At 36.8% G+C, this 22,825-nt stretch overlaps 1 protein-coding gene across 2 annotated transcripts in view; it reads right to left on the bottom strand.

Moving 5' to 3' along the window:
• The window catches only part of CDH9 (cadherin 9), a 99,935-nt gene that overhangs the window by 51,788 nt on the left and 25,322 nt on the right, over nucleotides 1-22,825 (bottom strand). Inside the window, exon 2 of one of the 2 annotated variants that reach the window (XM_009938092.2) lies at nucleotides 20,580-20,892. The exons of the other annotated variant lie outside the window; for it this stretch is intronic. Within the exon in view, the coding sequence (XP_009936394.2) occupies nucleotides 20,580-20,807 (228 nt within the window). The 5' untranslated portion in view covers nucleotides 20,808-20,892. The remainder of the gene's footprint in view (nucleotides 1-20,579; nucleotides 20,893-22,825) is intronic. 2 annotated transcript variants of the gene reach the window in all.

Here is a 22,825-nt window from a genome sequence, read left to right on the forward strand (position 1 = left end):
AGTAAATAATTTTACACACAAAATATTTTGTGATTTTTTTTTTTTAATTAGTAAACTGTTTATGTGTGAAGCAGGCTCATATGTTCAAACCAAAAAAATAGTATTAATAAATTTGATCTGAAGTAATCTTTGACTGCTGTGTTTTCCCTCTGCATTTTACAGACTCAGCAGGTCTGGGTAGGTTTGCCATTTACTAGCATCAGAAAGTCATTCCTGTTGAAATATTTTGTTTTGTTTTACTCTACATGATCTTTTTTCTCTATTTGTCGTGGGGTGGGCTAGCAAGTAAAAACTCTATATGGGTGGAAAATGAACTTGTCAAATGTGTCCTTTCTCATCTCATAAATTATTCATTCTGCATTTTCTGTGAAGAGCTGGCAGGTCAGAGAAGAACCATGAAATACTTTGATAAAGGAAAGTAAACAAACCAACAAAACCAAAACCAGAAAATGTATAAGGTTACTTAATATATAGTGGCCACACTGATAACAAATGCCATCCTCATTCCATTCAATATCCAGCATCAAGTCATCTGAAATATGTTGGAATGAAGACACAACTTAGAAGATGCACTGCTAAATATCTTGATTTCTTCATATAATTTTTCACACATTTCTTTTTCTGTAGTCTTCTGTGTGGCTGGCTAAACATGTTCTCAGCACAACTTTTCCTGTGGATCATGAGAGACAAAGACAGTAGTAATGGTTATGGGAGTGACAATTAGCTATTTCTGTGAAATGTATGTCTTACAAATATGGGCGTATTTGTAAATAAGCTCTCAATCTTTTTTCTTTATTTATATAGGAAAAGTGTGTATCTCAAATTAGCCTATTCAGTTCTCTGAAACTGTATTTTTATGTGGTGTGATAATTGAGATCTTGATTTTCTTAGAAAAACCTTGACATAAATTTACATGGGTCCCTGTTACTGTGATTTCCAGTAAGTAAATGAGCAGGCAAACAACAGATTATCTGAGTTCTGTAGCATAATTCTGCTTCCTCTATATTAAATACCTTGCTTCTTTGGCTTACACTTCATCCTCTTGTAGCACTCAATGTTTATTAGCAAATGATTATAACACCTAACTGCGTGGTTTCAGGAAGTATTTTATTTGAGTATGCATTCTTAGTATGTCCAAGGCTAATCCATAACTTCTTTTAAAACTGCTATTATTGCACACAATAGATAAAATACCAGCATTCTTTGGAAGGAAAAGCCATGTCATAAATTATCAAGTTCAGGATTTAGTATGGAATGGCAAAAGAAAACACAGAGGAAAAAGAAAAAAATTTGTTACCTTAGAAAAGAGTTCCTTAAAGGCCCCGTGTTTACAAGTACTTGATTGTTTCTTATTAATTCAAATTGAATTTACTGAATTTCCTGTAAACTCTGCAGCTGATCTGGGTCTCAGCTGTTTGTGATAGAGGGTAACACCACTAAAGTCAGGCAGACATATAATCAACAGAAGAGGGGAGAACTAATGAACACAGTTAACTAATTATATAACAATATGAATGAGTTTTCCCTATTTAGAAGTAAGAAATTGCCAGACTTCATTTAAATTTCATTTTAATTGCAATTTATTTCTGTACAACTGTTGTTGCAGGTGAAAAAGGGAAAACAGAGAAGATGAGCTAGTTATGACTATTGAGATTATTATGAATAAATACAGTGAAAACATTTATTTGGTTGCCTAAATTCAGAGAAGAGGTATGATCTCTTTTGTGGTGAGGGATGAGCGGAAAGGAAGAATAAAGACATATCAAGGAGAAGGCAGATCCATGTTTACATTGTGGTAGGTACTTTACTAATGCTTACAACTTAGATGGTTCAGGATATGTCTCTGTATCATGGTACTGAAAAAGGGCTATTACTATAGATTTCTTACCTCCATTGCCTCCATCCACACAGTTGTCTCCAGCAGAGGAATCCTGATATCCCATTGTCTTCTGTCTTAGACCCTCTTTGCCTGTAAATGCCTTCTAGAAAGTGTGAGCAATGTTCTTTCCTTACTTTTTAAGCGAAGATACTTGGGGGATTATTGCTGTCAACTGAACTCTTTTTAGTGTCACTATTTTGGGACATTTGCATATTTAGCGGGACATGAAGACCACACTGATTTCCATACCGTTGTGGTGAAACTACTACCAGAACACAAGTGAACCTCTTCAAGGGTGTGCTGAGGGTACAGGGCTGCATGGACCTGCAACCACACCGCGAATGCAGATGCACGTGGGAGAAACAAAAGGCGCAAATACGGAGTTTTAAAGTCAGAAATCTTTTTTTTCGTATGTGTCATAAACTTGCCAGACAGGTAGGCAGGTGATTGATGTCTGACCTGGAGGACAAGTGAATTCATGGGCATGCCTAGTCCCAGGCCCAAACGCCTGAAACTCCAAACTGTTTAACATCCTGGTCACACATCAGAGAAAGCAGAGGTTCCTATCTGTCTCAGCTATTTTTACTTACTTTCCTCAAACCAGCATGGGTAGGAATGGGAGGAAGATGCAAAACTGAGTCTTTTCTTGACATGGGGAAGTAGTTCTGGGTCCCAAAGGTTAGATATAGCTGTGGCATGTTACCTTCCTTCCTGTGTTCACTATCAACAATGTTGCCTTGTGTATCGTGCAATACTGCACTTGGGTGTTCATCCTTACTTGCTATTTACTGTTCTGTGCGTGTAGAAATAAGCAGTTCTTAGAGCAAAAGTCCTACAAATTACATCAGATAATTTTAATGTCCTTACAACATTTTTTTTAAATTCCTCCTGTAGAATTGTGAAGGAATATTCATAATTTCTGTAAATTTGCTACGATAATTGAAAGGGTTTAATTCCACTTTCATATTATAGTTGCGTGAAGCAATTTCTCTATTCTACTGCCGTCTTTTCTGTTATTTCTTTTCACCTTCACCAAGAAAGTTAGATTGCATCTACATTTACAACAACAATGAAAATGCTATGATAATTTTGTGTATGCCTGTATGTGTATTTTAGATGTTTGGAGCTGTAGCTTATTGCATGCTCTTTGTTAATTTTGGCTGCAATATATTTTTGCTTCAATGTGTGTTATTCAAACGTCTTTCCTGAAGGAGCACATTAGGGTTTGTTTGCTGTTTTTTTTCTTCCAGTTGCTGGAGGCATAACAATAAAAGTGTAAGGTGTAAATGGTGCTAGTTATTTTAGTTTGAGGCTATTGCAAGTCAACAGGTGAACCCTGGAAAGTGTAAAAGACAAGGATCTCCTCCCCCCCCCCCCCCCCCCCCCCCGTGAGAATGAAAACTGAAGCATGAGTTACACTGATATTGTCTTTTTATACCAAATGTATTTCTGTTTAAGTTTTAGCTAAACCACAATGCAGCTGTACAAATACATCTCTGTTCTATTTCATGTGCAGTTTACGCTTCAGATGGAAAACGTTCCCCCTCACCCCCAAAACACTTTATATTCAACCTCTTAGCTCCTGATACATTTAAGGTGCTTTCCATACACCAGTCACAACTTTGCCTTTGCTACAAAGTCTTTTTCTGGAGTTTACCTTTCATAACGTTTATGGCTTAAGGCAAAAGACTCAAGCCATGTATAACTTCAGATTGAAAAACTTTCCCATAAAATTAACATAATGAAGCATTTTATTAGTGGTTTGACAGCTACAAAAAGTTGAGTTGTGGCTGCAATATATCCAGACCTACTGACTGGAAAATGTATAGGGGAACCATAATAGGCTGTATATGGCATAAACTATCAACTGGACAAAGTGCCATTAACTATCGCATTTAGTATGATTCTTTCAAATATGCTTATGTCTTCTTAAATGTGAAAGCAATAAGCATAAAGAGTAAGCAATGGGAAGGAACAGGGAAACATAAGCTATTCGGGTGTGTCCAAAGTGATCCTTTCAGAAATGAGAGGAAAAAAAGAAAGTTTCTGTACTATTAGGATTCCTCAAACATCTTTAAACACAGTTTCTAGCTAAAGCTCCTGGGCTGAGGGAAGAAACATGCAAAATACGGACTCAAGTGTATGTTACTTTTACAAAGCCACATGCCTATTTACATCAAATTTCTGTTCATATATGATGATTCTACTACTCTATTTACTCTGAAACTGGCACAGAAAGACTGAGTTTTCTAAGTCTGCCCAGTATGTACTAAAGCACAATTTTATTTGACCCCAGAAAACTTGCCTGTAATTGTCACTACTCTAAGCTTACTCCAAATAAAGAAAGATATGCATATACAAGTGGGAAAGAAGACAGTATTTGTGTAGGAGGATATATAAGTATTACCTAAAACAAAATAATTCATACAAAAACTGCAAGAAGTATACTTGAAATAAGAGCTTGTACCATCCCACCCAACCCTAAAATCTCACAGAACATGTGTTGAGTGCTAGTGTTGAGTGCGAGTGACAGGTAGGATATTAACCAGTGCTCCCATTTTGTGGTTTCAGACCTTTGTGAGATTCACAGCAGCTAGGATACAGCACCACCAGCAGCCCAGCCAATGTTCTCCTTCATCAGCATTTTAACTGATTAAAAACTCTGGATATCTTCATAAATGCAGTGTCTTTTTCAGTGTGGATTGTAGCAGCAGTTATCTGCATTGCATTAATTTTCTATTTATGTATTTTTTAATCATAAGTTTTATGTAGGTGCTAAATGGCAATTTATTTACCTGACTTGAATTTGTGACATCAGCATGAACTTCTTAATTAAACAGCCAAACTCTGTGTGATGGTAGCCTAAGTGACTGTATATTAAAGAAGGCAAATGACATTTACTTTTCTTATCTTATGTTTTCCAGCATCTAGTTCTCGTGTTCAGCTGTCTATTGTTACAAACTCTCTGGAGAATGATGTTGTGAAAAACAGTGCTGACATCAGCTGCAGGTGCTGATTTTGACTTAGTAGCAAAGGGTAAATCTGGTTTCATTCAGGAAGGGTTCAGCAGAATTCTCAGTAGTCTTTTAATTCTGCTGATACAAACTGCAAATTCATTCCCTCTGCGTACATCTCCCCATAGCTAGGGGGGAGTCCCGGAAACCAGAACTCTTTTCTCAGGTGCCTTCGTCCCCTGCATACCTTCAACATCTCCTGTGCCTTGTATGCTAGGCTGCAGTCAAATCTGGAAAAGTGGATGTTTTCTCACGTCTGTACAAAGAATTGGATTTCAGAGCACATATAATTTGTTTTCTTCTTCTTCTCTCCCTATTCTTCAAACCAACAACTGAACTGCAGGTTTTCAGCCTGATGAAAAGAGCCAAACTAGTTTTTTTATGGTTTCCCATACCCTGTAACATGAGATACAGGTTTACAGGAAGTGACTATAGCCACCAGTTACGTCCACAGGTCAGAAATTATCACATCACAACATCAAGCACTGTCACTTTAAGCAATCCCTGGAACAGGTAGTAAATCCGTCATTATTTTAAAGGCTTCAATTAAGAGAGGATATTCTTCTCATAGATTTTTCTCTCACCAGAAACTTCTGAGTGAAATCTGCCCACGTGTGTGGTATTTCTTGCTGTTTCAGAGGCACTCAAAATGCACTGTATTTCCAAAATATGTGCATAGACATAGACAGGAATAAAAGCTCTGGCCCTGGAAGCAATATGAGTTTGTCATATGCATGGATTGTCCCTTACTCTCCATGGAACTAGTTGATCTGGCCTCATCTCTACACTAATAAGCATATAAGATATATTCTAGTAGGAGAGACCAACGGTTTGTCTACCCAAGTGCTTTATCTCAGTGGCAATAAGGGATGCTGGTTTGAGAGAACATACAGGTCTGGTCACTGTAATTTTTTCTTCTTCTACACTCCCCGCCCCGGCCCCAGCATCTACAACTGTCAGATTAGACTAGGGGTGTTAAAGGGACCTGTGGGGCAAGGGGGTCTTTTTTGTTTTGGGTGTCCTTGAACTTGTCTAGTTACCCATGCTCTAACTTTGGACAAGTACTGCACTGACTGAAATTATACTGAAGTGACCAATGCTGTACTATTTACAGCTGGAGGTCATCCCAGTGGTCTGAAGAATACATCAATAACAGGAGTATTTTATTACTTCTAATTGCAATTTTATGTGTTTATATACATACATGTATGTATACTTGTAGACAGATCTCTACAGATCAAGACTGAATGTTTTTCAAAAAGTCTTGCATCATAATGCAAGATTAATAGAGTAAGATGTTAAGATATGTGGTAATCAGATCAAAGAGTCTTTTTTGGCCTGAAATATGTAAACAGGCTTCCAGGTTTGCAGCACCAAACAAATAAAACCAGACTATAGGTCTGCTGATTCAAAGGAAGCGGATCTCAAAATGTGCATTTTTCCTAAGTTGTTCAGCTATATGTTGTTTCCAGAAATATTCAAAATATTTTAAGTTATTTACCATCCTTTCAACATATTTAATTTTACTTGAATGCATTTCAAACCTAAAACAAGAATGATTTTGAGTTCAATGCTTATTGATTCACAATCTTCTCTGCCACAAAACTTCAAATCATAATTTAAAAAGATGTGTTTTTCTGAAGATCCTGCTTTGCAAACTTATAAGCTAAATATTTTGTGGAGACTGTACACACCTCAGAAGAAGAAATCTATTTATTCCTCAACATCCATTTCACAATCTGGTTGTTAACTGGTGACTCTTTAAATACTTTAAATATTTATCTAAAACTAAACTTTCAAATGAACAGCAGTAGAAGGTAGGTAAGGTCATTGCTTGACTTAAATTATCACTAAGGTCCTTTGCTACTGCTTATTCACTGGCAAAGTTAACTAACAGAAAAGAAAAACATGCTGAAATTAATTTACAGCACTATACTGTTTCTCTATTCTGCAGATGGTATTGGAAATGTAAGCTGTTATACCAACTGAAGGGCACTCAGTGAAAGTATACTGTAGAGCTGTCTATCTCATACCTTACTCCATCTGAGTGCAATTCTCCTGCCCTGTGCATGCTCCAAGACACATAGATGCATTCCCAACTCTTGGTAAAAACTGAGAAGCAGATTCTCAAAGGTACGTATGTCAAAGCATAAGGTTTGAAATCAGGACAGGGCATAATAAGCACCAAACCTTGAAGCTGTGTTGTGGTAAAGTAACTTCCTAAGTGAAGCTGTTGTTTCAAGAAGAGTAAGCTGAAAACCAGTAGGTAGGAAAAAAATATTTAGAGTCATGGTTTTTTTGCTTTTTCTTATTTGCCATTGATTTTCTATTTATTGCAATTTGCATTACCAACTTGTATAGTTCTTTCAAATCTTATTTCAAGTACTAGCTTTGGAAGGTCTTCACTGTAATGATGGCAAAAATAAGGCAGTGGCTGGAGCAGTTATCAAAACAACTTAATTATTTTCCTGATGCTACAGAATCTGATAAATGTAATGTCTTTTGGAGGGGGTCTGAGATGGGCAACAGGTTTCGCATAAACCACAGGCTGATTGTACCTGTCTGATTAAGCACAAAGACTGTGGCTTAGAGGACAGCCAAAATAAGGCTGGCTGGGGCTTCAGATGAAAACTCCATTAAAAGAAAGTTGTTCTTAGAGAAGCCAAACCATAAGGCTCAAACCAAGCATAAAGCCCTGCAAATCAACAATGTTGCTTCACTGAAGGTATGTTTAATTTAATAGCTAAATCTGCAAGCTGATCCTCTTTAATATCTGTATCAATGATCTGGATGAGGGGATTGAGTGCTCCCTCAGTAAATTTGCAGATGACACCAAATTGGGCAGGAGTGTTGACCTGATCAAGGGTAGGAAGTCGCTGCAGATGCATCTGGACAGGCTGGATCGATGGGCCAAGGCCAACTGTGTGAGGTTGAACAAGGCCAAATGCCAGGTCTGCACTTCAGTCACAGTGCTATGAACTGATAGCTTCCCCATGCAACGCTACAGGTTTGGGGAAGACTGGCTGGAAAGCTCCCCGGCAGAAAAGGACCTGGGGGTGTTGGTTGACATGAGCCAGCAGTGTGTCCAGATGGCCAACAAGGCCAATGGCATACTGGCTTGTATCAGAAATAGTGTGGCCAGTAGGATAAGGGAAGTGGTTGTACCCTTGTACTCAGCAGTGGTGAGACTGCACCTCGAATATTGTGTTCAGTTTTGAGCCGCTCACTACAAGAAAGACTTGGAGTTGCTGGAGCATGTCCAGAGAAGAGCAACAAAGACGGTGAAGGATCTGGAGAAAAAGTCTGATGAGGAGCAGCTGAGGACACTGGGTTTGTTTAGTCTGGAGAAAAGGAGGCAGAGGGGAGACCTTATTGCTCTCTACAACTACCTGAAGGGAGGTTGTAGTGAGGCAGGTGCTGGTCTCTTCTCCCAGGTAACTAGCGATATGACGAGCGGCAATGGCCTCAAGTTGTGTCAGGGGAGGTTTAGATTGGATATTATGAAAAATTCTATACTGAAAGAGTGATCAGGCATTGGAACAGACTGCCCATGGAAGTGTTGGGGTCTCCATCCCTGGAGGTGTTTAAAAAAACGTGTAGATGTGGCACTTCAGGACATGGTTTATTAGGCACGGTTTTGTTGGGTTGACGGTTGGACTTCATGATCTTAGAGGTCTTTTCCAACCTTAGTGATTCTATGATTCTATGATTCTAAGCGAGATTAATATGGAGACATTAGACAATGGGGGAGTTATTTAAGAGGGATTTTTTAATCTTTTTTTTTTCATTTCTCAGAGCAAATATTATTGAAACAGAAGCCCAGAAGGTCATTCATAAAGGATGAATTAAACTAATGTTAGTTTAACAGCATGGATTGTCAAAGCATTTGCATCCATTTAAAACAGATAAAAATCTGAATGTATCAGTGCAAATTTTATGTTAACTTTATGAAAAATTAAGATTTGTGGGGGAGCTGGAGTCTGCAATGCTGACTACATCCTTTGCTGAAATTCATTTTTGTCTAAATTGTTACTCTGCACTTTGGAGAAACACACAGCACACAAAGTAAAACTGATTCTTTTGCTAATCATCCCATGACTTCATCTAAAAAGTAAAATGTTGACCATGGTCTTGTTGACCATTTAGAGATAGTTTTGAAGATAAAACTTGACAGTTTGCTACTATTCAAAATCAGGAATCAGGAGCGCTCGTTTTTCAAGTAGTTTTCACTCTTGAAGTGCTGTCCTTTGTGCCTTGATCTACTCTTCAAATAGATAAGCCTTGTCATTATGCTGAATTTGTCCCTGTGCAGTGGCTATTCAGTTCTACATTTAACTGTTTCCATGGACTGGCTCTGTGACCTCAAATCACTGTTTCAGCAACTCTGCTTCAGTCTTCTCCTCAGAATAACATACATTAGGTCATTGCCTGCCTCATCATAGGTACTGTTCATTTGGAATGAAATACTTTGATAAATGTAATTGAATGGTACTTACGGAAGTGGAAATTGCTATTAATAATCGTAGCAACATCATTATAAGGTTTTATTTATCCTTTTCTCTTTTATCCTCATCAGAGATCAACATAAATGTTTTCTTTATCCTAAAGAGCAAAGTATATACATATATATATATGCACACATTTATATATGCAAATATATATATATTTATATTTCTCATAGCTTTTTGGAAGCACAAAATGGTTTTAAACTGTGGGAGGGTTTATTGTTTCTTTTTCTTTTATACACTTTAAAGTTAGACCAGATTTAGGCACCTGAGGTACAAAGATAATTGATTGCAGTACCTCTAATAGAGTGAAAACAGAATGGGTCATTCCTGTTTACCTCTATTAACAATATTTTTGAAGGGCTAAAGAGTTTCTTCTGAGATAGATAGATTCACATTTTGCCCTTAACTTCATGCCTTTCTGCATGTGATTCTAAATCTTTCCTACGGAATGGGTAGGAATCAGACTGTGTCCTCTTCCACTTCACAATTACTAACCTGTACAGAGAAGAATGTATTTTCATATTCTGTGAAGCTCAGAGAGACAGTTAAAAATGTTTGAATGGCTTATTTTGATTTCGTGCAACAACCCTGCTTCCATTTACTTCAGCGACAGTATGTACAGAAATAGTTGTCTGCATGCCAAATTCCTCTTTTCATTTATTTCATTGTGAACACCATTCATTTATATCTAATTTATATATATTTAAAATTAAAGATAAATATACACAGTTATTTCTTTTAGTCACTTATGTTACACAGAACATAAAGTAACTTTTCCACTTTTTAAATAATTATTGATTTAAAGTATCTTCCTGTGTTTTATATTTAATTTGTTAATTCAGTCCTATCAGTCAGCTAGCTAACCCAGTTATATTTGAACATTTAATGCTCTGTTACCTCCAGGTATTTCACAGTGTTTATTCATCACAAATGGTTTTTAAAAAGAAAAATATGCTTGCTTCCCCAATCCATGTAAGAGTGATCTTTCAGAAAAGCACCATTTTTAAAGCTTGCAATCAGTACTTGCAACATTTTTAAGTGTGATATCACAACGCTAATTCCACTTAAGTTGCACAGAGGTTGTAAACCAGAATTTTTTTATAAGAACTAAATTTGTTCTCAATATTTAGAAACAAAATCTATTTCAGCTCTTAATCAGAAATAAGTAGCAACAGCTAAATGTTCAAGGGCCAAAAATGACTATAGGTTGTGACAACAGTCACAAAGTTTAAGTTAGATAAATGCGATTCATGAACACTTGAGTAGAGATGTAACAATACCCCACTTAACACCTCTGTGTTTGTCATTTTTGTGCATTAGGAAAAGTTAAAGCGATCATTTGTGTAATAAATTCAAGCATTCAAGCACTCACCAGCTAGGTAGCTATTAAATATTTAGGTATTTTTTTCCCTCCTTTTCATAGTGTGCTCTGACATCTTATTCAACCAAATACTTCCAAGTCCTGCTTTCAATCAAGTGGCTGATTCAAGGCTGTTTTCATGATATTTCAGAGCTTTTTTGGTTAAATTGTGTGGGATCACCTCATACACAGACATGTTCTAAGGAGAAGTTTCCTTAGGATAAGTATTGGCAGTTACATTTTACATCAAGAAAAAATAAAGCAAAATGTACATAAAGCAAACATTCAATCAAATTTTATTAATAATCATTTCCAGCATCATCAATTATTTCTATGGCAGGGTTCGGCTAAAACTTTATTCTGGTAGCTGAATCAATCATTCCAAAGAACTCTTTGAGATTTTTTTAAGAGTTCTACAGCTCAGACAGAGGAGAATTAATGTCATTTCTCCTTAGGTTCTTTATGTGGAAAAGGAGAACACATAATAACAATTTCTCTTCAGCAAAGGCTAAAACTCATTTAATATTATCAGCCTGATCGTCATTTGCTCACACTACCAATTTGACAAAATGGTATGATGGCTTCCACCTGAAATGGTCACGCTTGTTGCTCAAATGGTAAGCAAGACAGGCAGGAATTTATAGCTTCTGAAGTGTTCATGGAATCCAGAATGCTTTCTCACTCTTTTTATCACATTCTGCCGTGTAAAAACAGAAAAGAGAGATTTCAGCAGAATGTCTTGACCACAGCTTGAGGTAAGAGGGAGCACAAGTTAGCCCAGTGTGTTTGTGTTGCTACGGCAATACATACAGCAAGGATTTGATCACAGTTATTTATTTCTGTAACAGATTAGATACCACAGATTCCTTTTCTGATTGATATCCAGCATAGTATTAAATTGACTGATTACGTGGGCTAGACTAACATATTTTTCTGTTTCTAGAAGGCTGAAATATGTGATGATTCCTGCAGTGGACAGGATATTTGATGTATCAGACACATACAGGAAGAAAAGTCTTGCTGTTCTTGACACTTGCTTGTTGACAGCTCCTCTGTTTGTCTTCAAGATGACTATTCATAAACCTTTATCCAACAGACAAGATGTTGCACAATAGCATCTTATGATGCAATCAAATTGCCCTTTCTAAGTAGTCACATATTGATTTCCTCTGATGAGTTTTGCACTTGTTTGATCACCAGGCTGGCAAGTACCAGTAAACCACAATATAGTCCCATAATGTAATCAATGTCATAAATATACAACATCATGAAAAGTATATTGTGAAGTACACTTTCCCCACCATCTCACCTTTTCATGCACAAAAAAATGATTGCCTGACAACAGGTAATGATAGGTCTGCAGACTGCCACTAGTCTAATTTCTTCCCACAGGATTAAAGGTGCAAGGCTGAGAAATACCAACCTATAAAGTTGTAGTAAGAAGTTAGGGCTATTATATGAATAACAATTACCTATTGCGGCAGGTTTCTGAGCCAGCCAGGTATTTGAAGCAGATGTCCCTAGGCCTTTTAGCATAAGGACCTTGCCAAGACCAAGAGGCTTTTAAGCTCAGAAAAGCCAGTTTTTGTTAAAACGGAAATGGCATTTTAAATGGCTGCTGGAACTAACCATTGGAGACAGAAGAAAACTCCATTCGCCATGCCCAGTTTGACTTTAAATAAGGTTTTTTTCACTTTAAGCCTTATTTTTTGTTAGTTTGTCAACACCCTCAATCCCAGCAAACTCCATAGGGGGGCGCTCCACTGTTCGAGCTCCAGACCCATGTCACTCTTGTACTGGCCCACCCCACGGGTGATCAGGAGATCCCTGGGGAAGGAGAGCTGTGACTAAGCAAAGAGCAAGCACTGTAGTCAACAATAAACTAGACTCCACATAGTAGCCTTTGCCGCTATGCTGGGTATCAGGTGAGCGTAATTTTTCCACACCTGCGAGGAGGAATGTGGAGGGAGAGAGGGAAAAGGGAAAAGGATGGGGGAATTACTATTGTTTTGCCTTTATTAAATTGTCTTGCGTTGGCTTTGTCTTTAAAAGTAGCTAGGTAATTTTTCGGATGCCTGTATTTATGCTATGGATGAAGTTGTTTCAGCCTTGGTAAATTCTCAAAAATTATCTAGTAAATTCTCCTTTTTCCATTAAGCACAAAGGGTCCATAAAAGCACATAGTTGGTAGTTTTCTGCCTTTTCTTTTTTTTCACTTGAAAATCATTGCATATTGGATGTTCTGTCTTAGGAGAGGAGAGGAGAGGAGAGGAGAGGAGAGGAGAGGAGAGGAGAGGAGAGGAGAGGAGAGGAGAGGAGAGGAGAGGAGAGGAGAGGAGAGGAGAGGAGAGGAACTCAACTTGTTGCCCTGAACATGACAAGAACTTGAGGTAATTTTTTAGCAGTCTTTTGAACAGTTGAAGAAACAGAAACTTGTCAGATCTCGTGACAGCTGCTTTATCTGTACCAAACAATGCCAACTCACCCTTGTTATTCATGTATTTGAAGTCTCTGATTACTGCAGTTGTTTTCAGAAATTATTCTTTCTATTGTGAAATATGATGTCCAAATTTGATAGCAAAATTCTAGCTTAGGCATGTCAGTGCGACATAACAGTCAAGATATTAATATTTAATCTGTGTATACTTGTGTTATGTATGATGTGATTAGATCTCTTCACTATTTTTGAAACTTCAGTTAAAAATGTATTGAGTTTCTCAGAAATCAGCAGCAGTCCTTTCTCCAAAAGAAAACTGTCCTACTGGTTTTGGAAGATCTGGCATTTATCTTTCAATGTTCTTTTCCCTGGACTTCCAGCCTTCTTTTTAAAGGAAGCAATCAATTTTTATTGAAAACTTTGTTATTTACTATTTTTTGACAAAAAATGTTTTACTTCCAGCAATTTTTCAATAATGTTTACATTGGAAGCCTTCAGAAAATAAGTTGTTTTTAAACAAATAAACCTATGGCTCTTCACTGGTATTTGTAGTTAAGATATGCATGTATCTGGAGACAGTGACTTGTTGTGGCAGAAATTTTAACCTTTTTCTCTTGATTTTCCAGTTTCCATTTTAGTTTTATTTTTGGGGATCATCTGCCTAGATATGTGACTGCTTGAAACTAGATCAAATATTTGTTGAATAAAAGTTGCTAACTGAAAGTAAGTGGAGATAATTTATTAATTTATTAATTTTGGAATCACATAGGTTTTAAGATACTGTCAGACTCTTTTTCTCATTTCTTTCATCTTTTCTGTCTTGTGACTTTTTTTCCTTTGTGTTTTGATATATTATTTTAGCAGTATTCATTCAAAGATTAAAACTTCGTGTCTAAGAGGAAAGTAAAGACAAAAGGAGGAGACTCAGGAGACCCCACTAGTTTTTCTGCTTCTGTTTAATCTTAAAATACTGATTTTACTTAGGAAAGATTCTAATGAAAATACGTTATTACATCTTCTTCAGAAGCTGTGTTTTAAAAGATGGCTTTGGGTTATAGCGCATGTTAGATGGAACTTGGTAAGAATGTGATAAAATCTTCCACCAGTTGAATTACACTTCTAAATGATTATATGTCAGAAACATATGATTGTTTACGATTCTGTTGGTTCTTTTGAAACTTATTGTACTGCTAAGTCAAAAGATGGCAAAGAAACATGCTGGATTTAGTGGCATTCAGGTGCTGTACTGAATGCAACAGTTTTTCAAATGAGACAAATGGGATGCATCAGTAGGAGGGCACACTTAAAGCACTGAAAGAATAGTGCACCTGTATGCTCTTTCACCCTAAGAAGGTGGTTCTTAAACTGACTTTATGGAGGGAAAAGAACGAATGCTGTAAATAGATCCCTATAGATTAATTACATAAATTGATTAAAGGCACAAGTTAAAAAGCAAGTTCTCTCACATACTTGAAAGGCAAGATTAATACAGAATTCAATACCTAAATAAAACAGTATTAGGTAATTATTAAAAAAAAATACAGTGGATGAGAACATTATGCTTCAGGAAGGAGAAACTAAGGTTACTGCAGAGTTTGGCACTGCAGCGTTGTCAAGAGCCAGCGCAGTGGGTCACCCATTTCGGCAATCAGCTTCTTCCTCCCAAATTGCACAGAGCAGAGACTGGGAATGGCCAAGGCCTTGGCAATGTGATTGAGAGGTCATGTACAAACTGGCATAAGACTGATGGAGTAAGGGCTTCACTGATCCCATTGTCTGACCTCTCTGCTGCTTCGCGTATTAAGAGGGAGCCTGCTCTGGACTTCTGTTGTGTACCAACAGCAGCCAGCAAAGTAACATGAAATAATATTTCCAGGCCTTAGTGCATTTTCTGTTTATATTTACAAGGAAATAGTATCCAATTCCATTAAATAAGACAAAAAAAAAATACCAGTATAAGTGGGCAATTGTGTAACATTTTGTATTAAATAACTGCAAGCCTGGTGAGGTTGGTAATTCAGTGAGACTTCTTGAACTGTTACAGGAATTTCTTATTGGCCTTCTGTCTCTCTTTTCTTATAAGGCAGACTGCTATAGTAGGCAACCTCACTTGTGGATGTCTGAATATTTGCAAGTGCAGACTACAAAAAATCAATGGTTGCATTTAAATATATGTTTTAGCCTTCCCCCCCCCCGAAAAACAAAACACCCCCCCCAAAACCCAGACTGAATATTTTTCTTTTCGCTTTAAACTTTTTAATAAGACAACAGGCAAATGTCATAAATCAAACTCACTGGTTAACTGGAGATAGAGATTTTTCATCAGTTTGTATCCAATTTAAATGATGACTATGACACGCAAAGCCTAGTTCATATATTTATATAGAGATTATTAAACAGGTTATTCATGAAGCAGCTAATTTTGATCAGTGTCAGTTCTTTCTTATTTGATTTTGTATTTCCCCTCTTAATGTTGCAGGTGGTGTACAAAAGTGTTTTTATTGTTGTTGTTTGTTTATAGTTTTTAAATTCTGGGATATGACAGGTGTTTGTACAGTTTATGGTTGGTCTAACATACATTGCGTGCAACTTCACACATTGTCTTCCCATCAAGATTAGCAGCCTTTGATTAGCAAACTGCCTGTTTGATACAGGAAGATATTCGATTTCATGTAAAATACATAACTGAGTAACTTATAAGAAGAGAAAATCTCTTGTCTCTTGAAATCATTTAAATATACTGTTGCAGAGCAGTGCATTTTCCAAAGTAGTTGATGATTTTGATTAGGCCTGTTTCTTCCTGCCTAGGTATATTTCATGAGGACTGGAGTTAAAGGGATGGGATATTTGGCATTTTGCACAACTGAAGCAGGTATCAGGTAAGCTATTTAGAAACAATATCACACAAAATCGGTATTAGCTTTGGAAAATAAAACTGATTATCCCTAAAGAGCTCTTGGTTAGATCCTTCTGTGTATTTTATTAGCTTTTTCTTTAGTTAGTGAACATCATCCTCCTGAATATTTTAATACTTCCTAAATCACAGGTCGGTTTTTTTTCTATTATTATCATCTAATCAGATTGTTTGTTTAGGAAGTGAGTATATTTGGTAGATCTTTTTCTCATAGAATGTCAATGATTTAGATTCCATTTCTTAGGTTCTGCATGTGGCTTAAAGTTAGTAGTAGCTGAGAAGTTGGGTTTATGGCCCCTCCCTAGTTAAAGAAAAGAAGATCCCAGTAAACAAGGAATGCCTCAGTATAATATAGTCAGGTATCTTTTCTCAATGCCTTCATATTTCACAAAAATTGCCAGTTGTTTCTTTTCCTTTAAAAAGAAACTTCTCTCCTACATTTAACTCTGAACGTTCTATTGGGGTTTTTTTGTGAAATCTTAGTAGGCAGAATGAGTTTTACAGCTGCCCTCTCTACATCCTCTGAAAATTCCTCACACCATGATCTCATTGAGATATTCAGCATTCACACTAGACAACAGGCATATTGAAATAATATAGTCATTTTTATGATTTAGAATTTTTTTTTTTAATTTTAAAAGGGACTCTGTGATACTGCTTACCTTACCTGTGTCTGACTGAATATTTCAGTTACAAACTCTCCCTATGCATTCTTTATACAATACATAGCATTATGGAGCCACTGGTTTCTCTTATTATTTCCTGAATATAACTTAAAGGGATAAGAAATCAAAGGACGTAATAAATTCTGGCATTGTTGGAAGTATGAGTAAGAGGACCTTACAAATTGTAAGACTTCCTATGCACTTATTTTTTATGCATGCACCAGTATATGAGACAGGTGGGTCCTCTGAGTTGGGAGAAAGAAAGAAAGATGTGTGATGGATATACTAGAGGCTGTCTGGATTTACCTTGACTCCCATCACATTCACAAGGCAATTGTTCTGCATATATCCCCATCCCTGAAGGGTGATTGGTGATTTAGGTTTGTTCTTTGAGTAACTTCCTTACTACAGTTATTCTACCCACCAAGCCTTTTTGCAGCTGTTGACTGCTAACTTCCTCTGCTCATCAAACTATATTTTCTATTTCTGCTGAGTGCATTAGATGTACTTACTGGTCTCCATTTTATGTCACTTATCATCACTACCACTGTCTTTGACTAAAAGCTATCTAACTATAATTGGGAACATAAGCTCTGTTCTAGTCCATTAACATCGTGTTACCCTTGTTAACAGTCTGGAAGCCATGTGCCAGGTTTGCACGGAGCTGGGTTTTTCCTCTATCTTACAAGTACACCAGACCTCTTTTTTAGTTACTTCGTGTCACAGGGCGAAGCCTACCCACAAGCACTGCTCAGGTAAATGAGACTGTAATTGCATCTGCCAGCTCTAACTGCTTAGATTAGTCTGGTATATGCAGGAAACAAACAAAAAACAGTGATGAGGGAGTAACTTTTCATTTTTTTCCATTTCCTTTCTTGGAAGATAACTGGGAAGGAGACGAGAGGGAGAAAGTAACCCCAATAACAACTGTTATTTGGCCTTAGACACAGGGAAAGCGATCATCCTGGGGCTACTTGGCAAGTGAGGCCATTGGCTGCCGACAATCTAATTTTAAAAGTGCTACTGCAGACACCTGAGACATAGGGGAGAAACTCATCCTTCCAGGGACCTCTGACACCAAGTGGGACCCGATCCTGAGGCACAAGTGCCCTTGTAGGGGCCAAACTGCCATCCAGGACTTGGACAGTCCAGTGGTCAAAACAAGCGTCCTCTTCCCCTGGGTCCCTGCTTCTGGTCTAAACTGGGCTGGGGGGCTGAACAGTGAAAGAGAGAGGTGTGTGGGTGTCACACAATATCTCTCCGTGCCATGTACCCAACCTTCTTAGTAAATAAATTTTATCCCTTTATTTCATACTGAGTGATCCTACTTCACTGCCAATAACAGAAAGCACTCAAAATAAAGCATCAACAAAATAGGATCACTAACAAAACACAAACAATGACCTGACAGATTTAAATTGTTTGAAAATTGAACTGAGGAGGGGAAAACCAATTTTTTAGTATTACGGCTACGATTCCTTAGAAGTTTGTTTCCTGATAAAGTTTCTTAATTCACTTTATTTAATTTTCAGTTCAATGTTTCTTATTCTACACCAGTAATCCATCTGCCTGTGCATATCCATATTAAAGAGGGACTGGATAAGAATACTTGCGGTGAACTAGTCCCTGTGGGTTGGAATAAAAGTGATCTCTCTTCACACATACCAAATTGCTAATTACAATCACTTTGAGCAGGAGAATACTAAATCTAAGATTTAAGCCTTTCTCAGAATAATATTGTTCAAAAAAAAGTTGTTCCTTTTTTTTTTTTTAAAGAAATTCCTTAGTTGACTTGTTGTAGTAGCTCCCTCTTGGTATTGTATGTCACGTGTACCTACGATAGTTTGAACTAACTCAAATGGATTTACTGTGATTTTGTACCACTGAGAACAGAACTATGATCATTTTGTCATGTCATAAACTGTTCTAAAGTTAATGCAACCATATGGAGCTTATCAATTCAATTCAACTCCATCTCTTTGGAACATGGGTCTGAATTTTGGGTGATGTCCATCTGTTTAGAGAATCAGTAATGTTAACACCTCCTCTGGGACTCTGTACAATATTTTTCAATGAAACGTGAAAAATCTCAACATGTTATCTGAGTTGTAAGAAATTATTCTTCTCAGATCCAATAACTGTACAGCCATTTGGACTTAACTCTAGGGTAATTAGGCCAAATGGCTTTTAATTAGTCTGGAGTAAGTGGAAGGTAAGTCTGCATCTGTTGCAATATACCATGTAGGCATTCCTTGTGTGAAACAGCGATGGTGATGACAGTCTTGATGTAAGCGTAATTTATTTGAGGTTTAGAATGGCATAGAAGGTTTGAAGTCCATCCATCTATAGCAGTGGGACTGAAACTGGAATCATCTCTTATGTTTGATATTTCATTCTCCTCTGTACAGCTTCCTGTTTTTACAAAAATGATATTTCTGTGACTCTAGGTAGAACTTCTAGCTATGGATATCTATATTATTGTGTACCTTATTGCATGTTTTCTTCACAAGTTTACTCATTACTAAAAGATACTTCCAGTAAAATCTTGTTTAGAAATCTCTCTATGCAGTTGGTTCCCTCTTTATTAAAGATTGCTTTGTCTAGAATAAACTTTTCTGTTTTACGCACTGATAAATAGATCTGGCAATAGTTTTATTAGGTCTCATCTTATTTCCGCTACTGCAAGTCAGAAATTATTTCACTGAAAACAGAATATTATGGGTGTAACGTTGGTATAAAGGAGGTCAGAATCAAGTTCGTAGTTATCATGGTTGGCTTCTCTGATATTTGTTTCTTAATAAAGAGAGATGATTTCCATATTTTCCAGATGGTCCTGCCTCACTTGACCAGACATATTAGGAAATGTTCAAAAACAATTTTTGGTCTTTTAATTAAAAATGTCTCAATCTATTTGGTAGTTAGGCACCAGAAAGTGAGAAGCAACCTGACAATCCAAGCTAGTGACAGCATTGTGGATGAATGACAGAAGCTGGAATGGACTTTTATTAACTTAAGATCTTAAAATAAATGTTTCATTAATTTGTAAGTTGTTCTGTGTGGTTGCTGTGTGTATTCTAGGTCTCTACAAAGATTGTTTAGTCATACCAGATCATAAGGCAGACCCGTGGATGATGAGACACCAGACAGGGCTAAAACTCTGGAAATCTTTGAGTTGTGTATTACCAGAAAAGGTGGGACTGCAGACAGATGGAAGTCAGATGTACTGTTGTGGGCAATAGCTGATGTAGATAGGACTCAAAGGATGGAAAGTGTCTCCTGCCATTAAGTAAAGATCTCAGTTTATTGCAGAAATGAAGAAAGCCAGATATTTCTTCTCTTCAAACACTCGATTCATACTTAGACTCATGCATAGACATCAAATTTATTATTAATAAATAGCATTTTATATTTCACTTGAAGAAGTACACATCCCAGTATACTGGAAAATGCCACAAGGTAGATGAATGAAGGCATAACTTCTCTGGTCCCTTATCTAAATTTATGTTTAACAGTTGAAAACTGGAAATGATTCAGTGATAAAACTTGCATGGGCATATATAATAAGAAATTGGAACATTTTAGTCTGAACAGTTTCCTGTTTTTTTCACTAAACTACTTCATTTCTCCCATAACTTTGAATAATCATGGAAGCCTCAGGTGGTCCAGGATGTGCTTTGTTTAACTTAAATGAGAAATTGGGACCATTGCTGTGTAAAATGCAAAACAACTGTGGAGAAGGAGGGAAAATACCAACGATGTCAGATGCATCACCACTGAAGAATTCTTTAAACATAAGGCTTACCTTGCCCACATATTGAATATCTGGACCTGTGTACTCCTCCAGCAAGAAAAACTGATTCCACATCCAACCACGCTTGGTACGGTGCAGTGTTTTTCCACCATTCTCTAACAATCCTCTTATCCTTTCACTGTGTGAGTGCTTGTTAGTCCTTTTTTGAGATGGCATCATATGAATCTCATGAAACACACAGCTCCAAAGCAAAACTGTCAAGGAGTAAGTCCTCATCATTTACAAAGATGTTGTTAGCCTCCACTCCTCTAATAATTCACCAGAACAAATTTTTCAAATGTTATATTCCTCTTGTAAGTAGGACCTAGGGGATGAAGAAAAGTATTTGAGTAAGTTGCAATAATTTCTTTTCCCTAAGGCAATGGTCTTAGGGAAACAGGGATACCAATAGCCTAGTGATCATGACAACAGCCCATGGAAATGATGTGCAACCATATAAAGAAAGACCATGTGTATGTTTGAACATTTTCTTGAGACAATTACATGCAAGAATTACTCAGAGAGTTTTAAGGCAAGTTCTTTAATGTCTCCTTCATATTCTTCTGTTTCACTCTCTCACAATTTATACAGACATTAATTTAAAACACTATCTGAGTAAAACACTTCTTCATCGGAAAACTTCAGCTACCAGCAGTATCCTGACAGAACAAAACAGCCAAAATAGCAAGAAACCTTCCAACCTAATCTCCCAGCTCAGCCTGATGCTATCCTTTCTTACAGTCTGTTCAGAATTGTCTGAAAATCTGATTTTTTCTGTTATTTCATGATTAAAACAATGGCTTCTTCCTCATTGTTAGCCCCTCATTGTCCAGAGGATCCACTTCTGTTTCTGTACAAAGAAACTTCATGTATGATGAAATTTAAAGTATTCTTGATGCCTTCAATAGATTCCTTATTCAAGGAAGAAAAAGTACTTGTCATATGTTTTGGTTCATAGGAATCCTGCTGGGGATAACAAAGTTCTGCATTTGGGACAGAATTCTGCATTTGGAATGTATTTTACTTTTTCCTCTCCTGAATGAATGAGAATTTTCATGATATAGAACCTTCTTGTTATTATTATTTTTCTGAAAATGACACTAAAGTTTTGTGTAGAAGTTGGTAAACAACATTTAATCAAAAGACCTTTTTTTTTAAACCCTTACTCTTTATTTGGCAGTACCTCTGAGGTGCCTAATGTCCCAGTCTTTTCCATGACCTGGGTTTCCTGTCAAGCCTGCTTTTGCTTTAGGATATTGTTAGCTGAGCTGTCATTGTATATTACAGAAACCACAGGAAAAAAATTCAGCTACAAAATTATCGTTTGCTTTGGGAATCCTTGTCCATGAACAGTGATAGTAGCATGAAGCCACAACATTCAGGAATTTCAGAATACTGAAATTTTGAAAATTTAGAAAAAGATGCCAATCTATCCTCCTTTCTCCCGTAACACAACATTATGAGCAGCTACTTTCACTTTGGTTTGTTTAGGGGAGGGGAAGAGAGTCTTTTCCTCTATAGACAGAAATTTTTTGAAATGCTTTTGTGAAAATTATTAGCCAGTTGAAAACCAAAACTATTTAACTGAAAACATGCAGTGAATTGTACTCTAAAGGCCTTAATGATTAAACTGAAGGAATTGTGTTCCTGTGTGATGTTTTCCTTAAAATGATAATATTCTGTATGTTCTCAGGGTCTTAACCAGCAATCCTGAAGGAGGATCAAAGTCTTAGCATTTTAGTAACTTCAAACAGAGTTTTAGCTGGGCAAGAAGAGAAGGCTTGGAATATTTATTGCTTTCTAACATCATGTTGAGGAACAAAAAGAAAACAATTTAATAGGTGTCAAATTTATGCAGAAAATCATGGATATAAAGCAGGAAAACTTATTTTCTTTTACTTCTTTATTTTAATTGAAGACTCAAAGCACAAAGTAAACTAACTATATTTGCATAATGTATATTTTTATTTGGCCATTTGGAGAAGTGTGACTACATGTTCAATTTTGCGATAATTTCAAATGGAAATGAAATCTCAAATTCCAAAATTGGAAGACCGCACTTTTGCATTTTCAAAAGTACACATTTTTGATTTCCTGAAATTGCCCCCATTCCTTTCTGTCCAAACATTATTTGCCATACTCATTCAAATGCATAAGATGTTTATACTATACTTTATACTCAAAGAAATACTTCAAGGTAGTGATTGACCTATCCATCTTGTCTTGCAGTTATTTGTTCAAGTGGGTCAGGAGTTGCA

This window comes from Opisthocomus hoazin, chromosome 3 (genome assembly GCF_030867145.1).
Source record: "Opisthocomus hoazin isolate bOpiHoa1 chromosome 3, bOpiHoa1.hap1, whole genome shotgun sequence".
NCBI lineage: Eukaryota > Metazoa > Chordata > Aves > Opisthocomiformes > Opisthocomidae > Opisthocomus > Opisthocomus hoazin.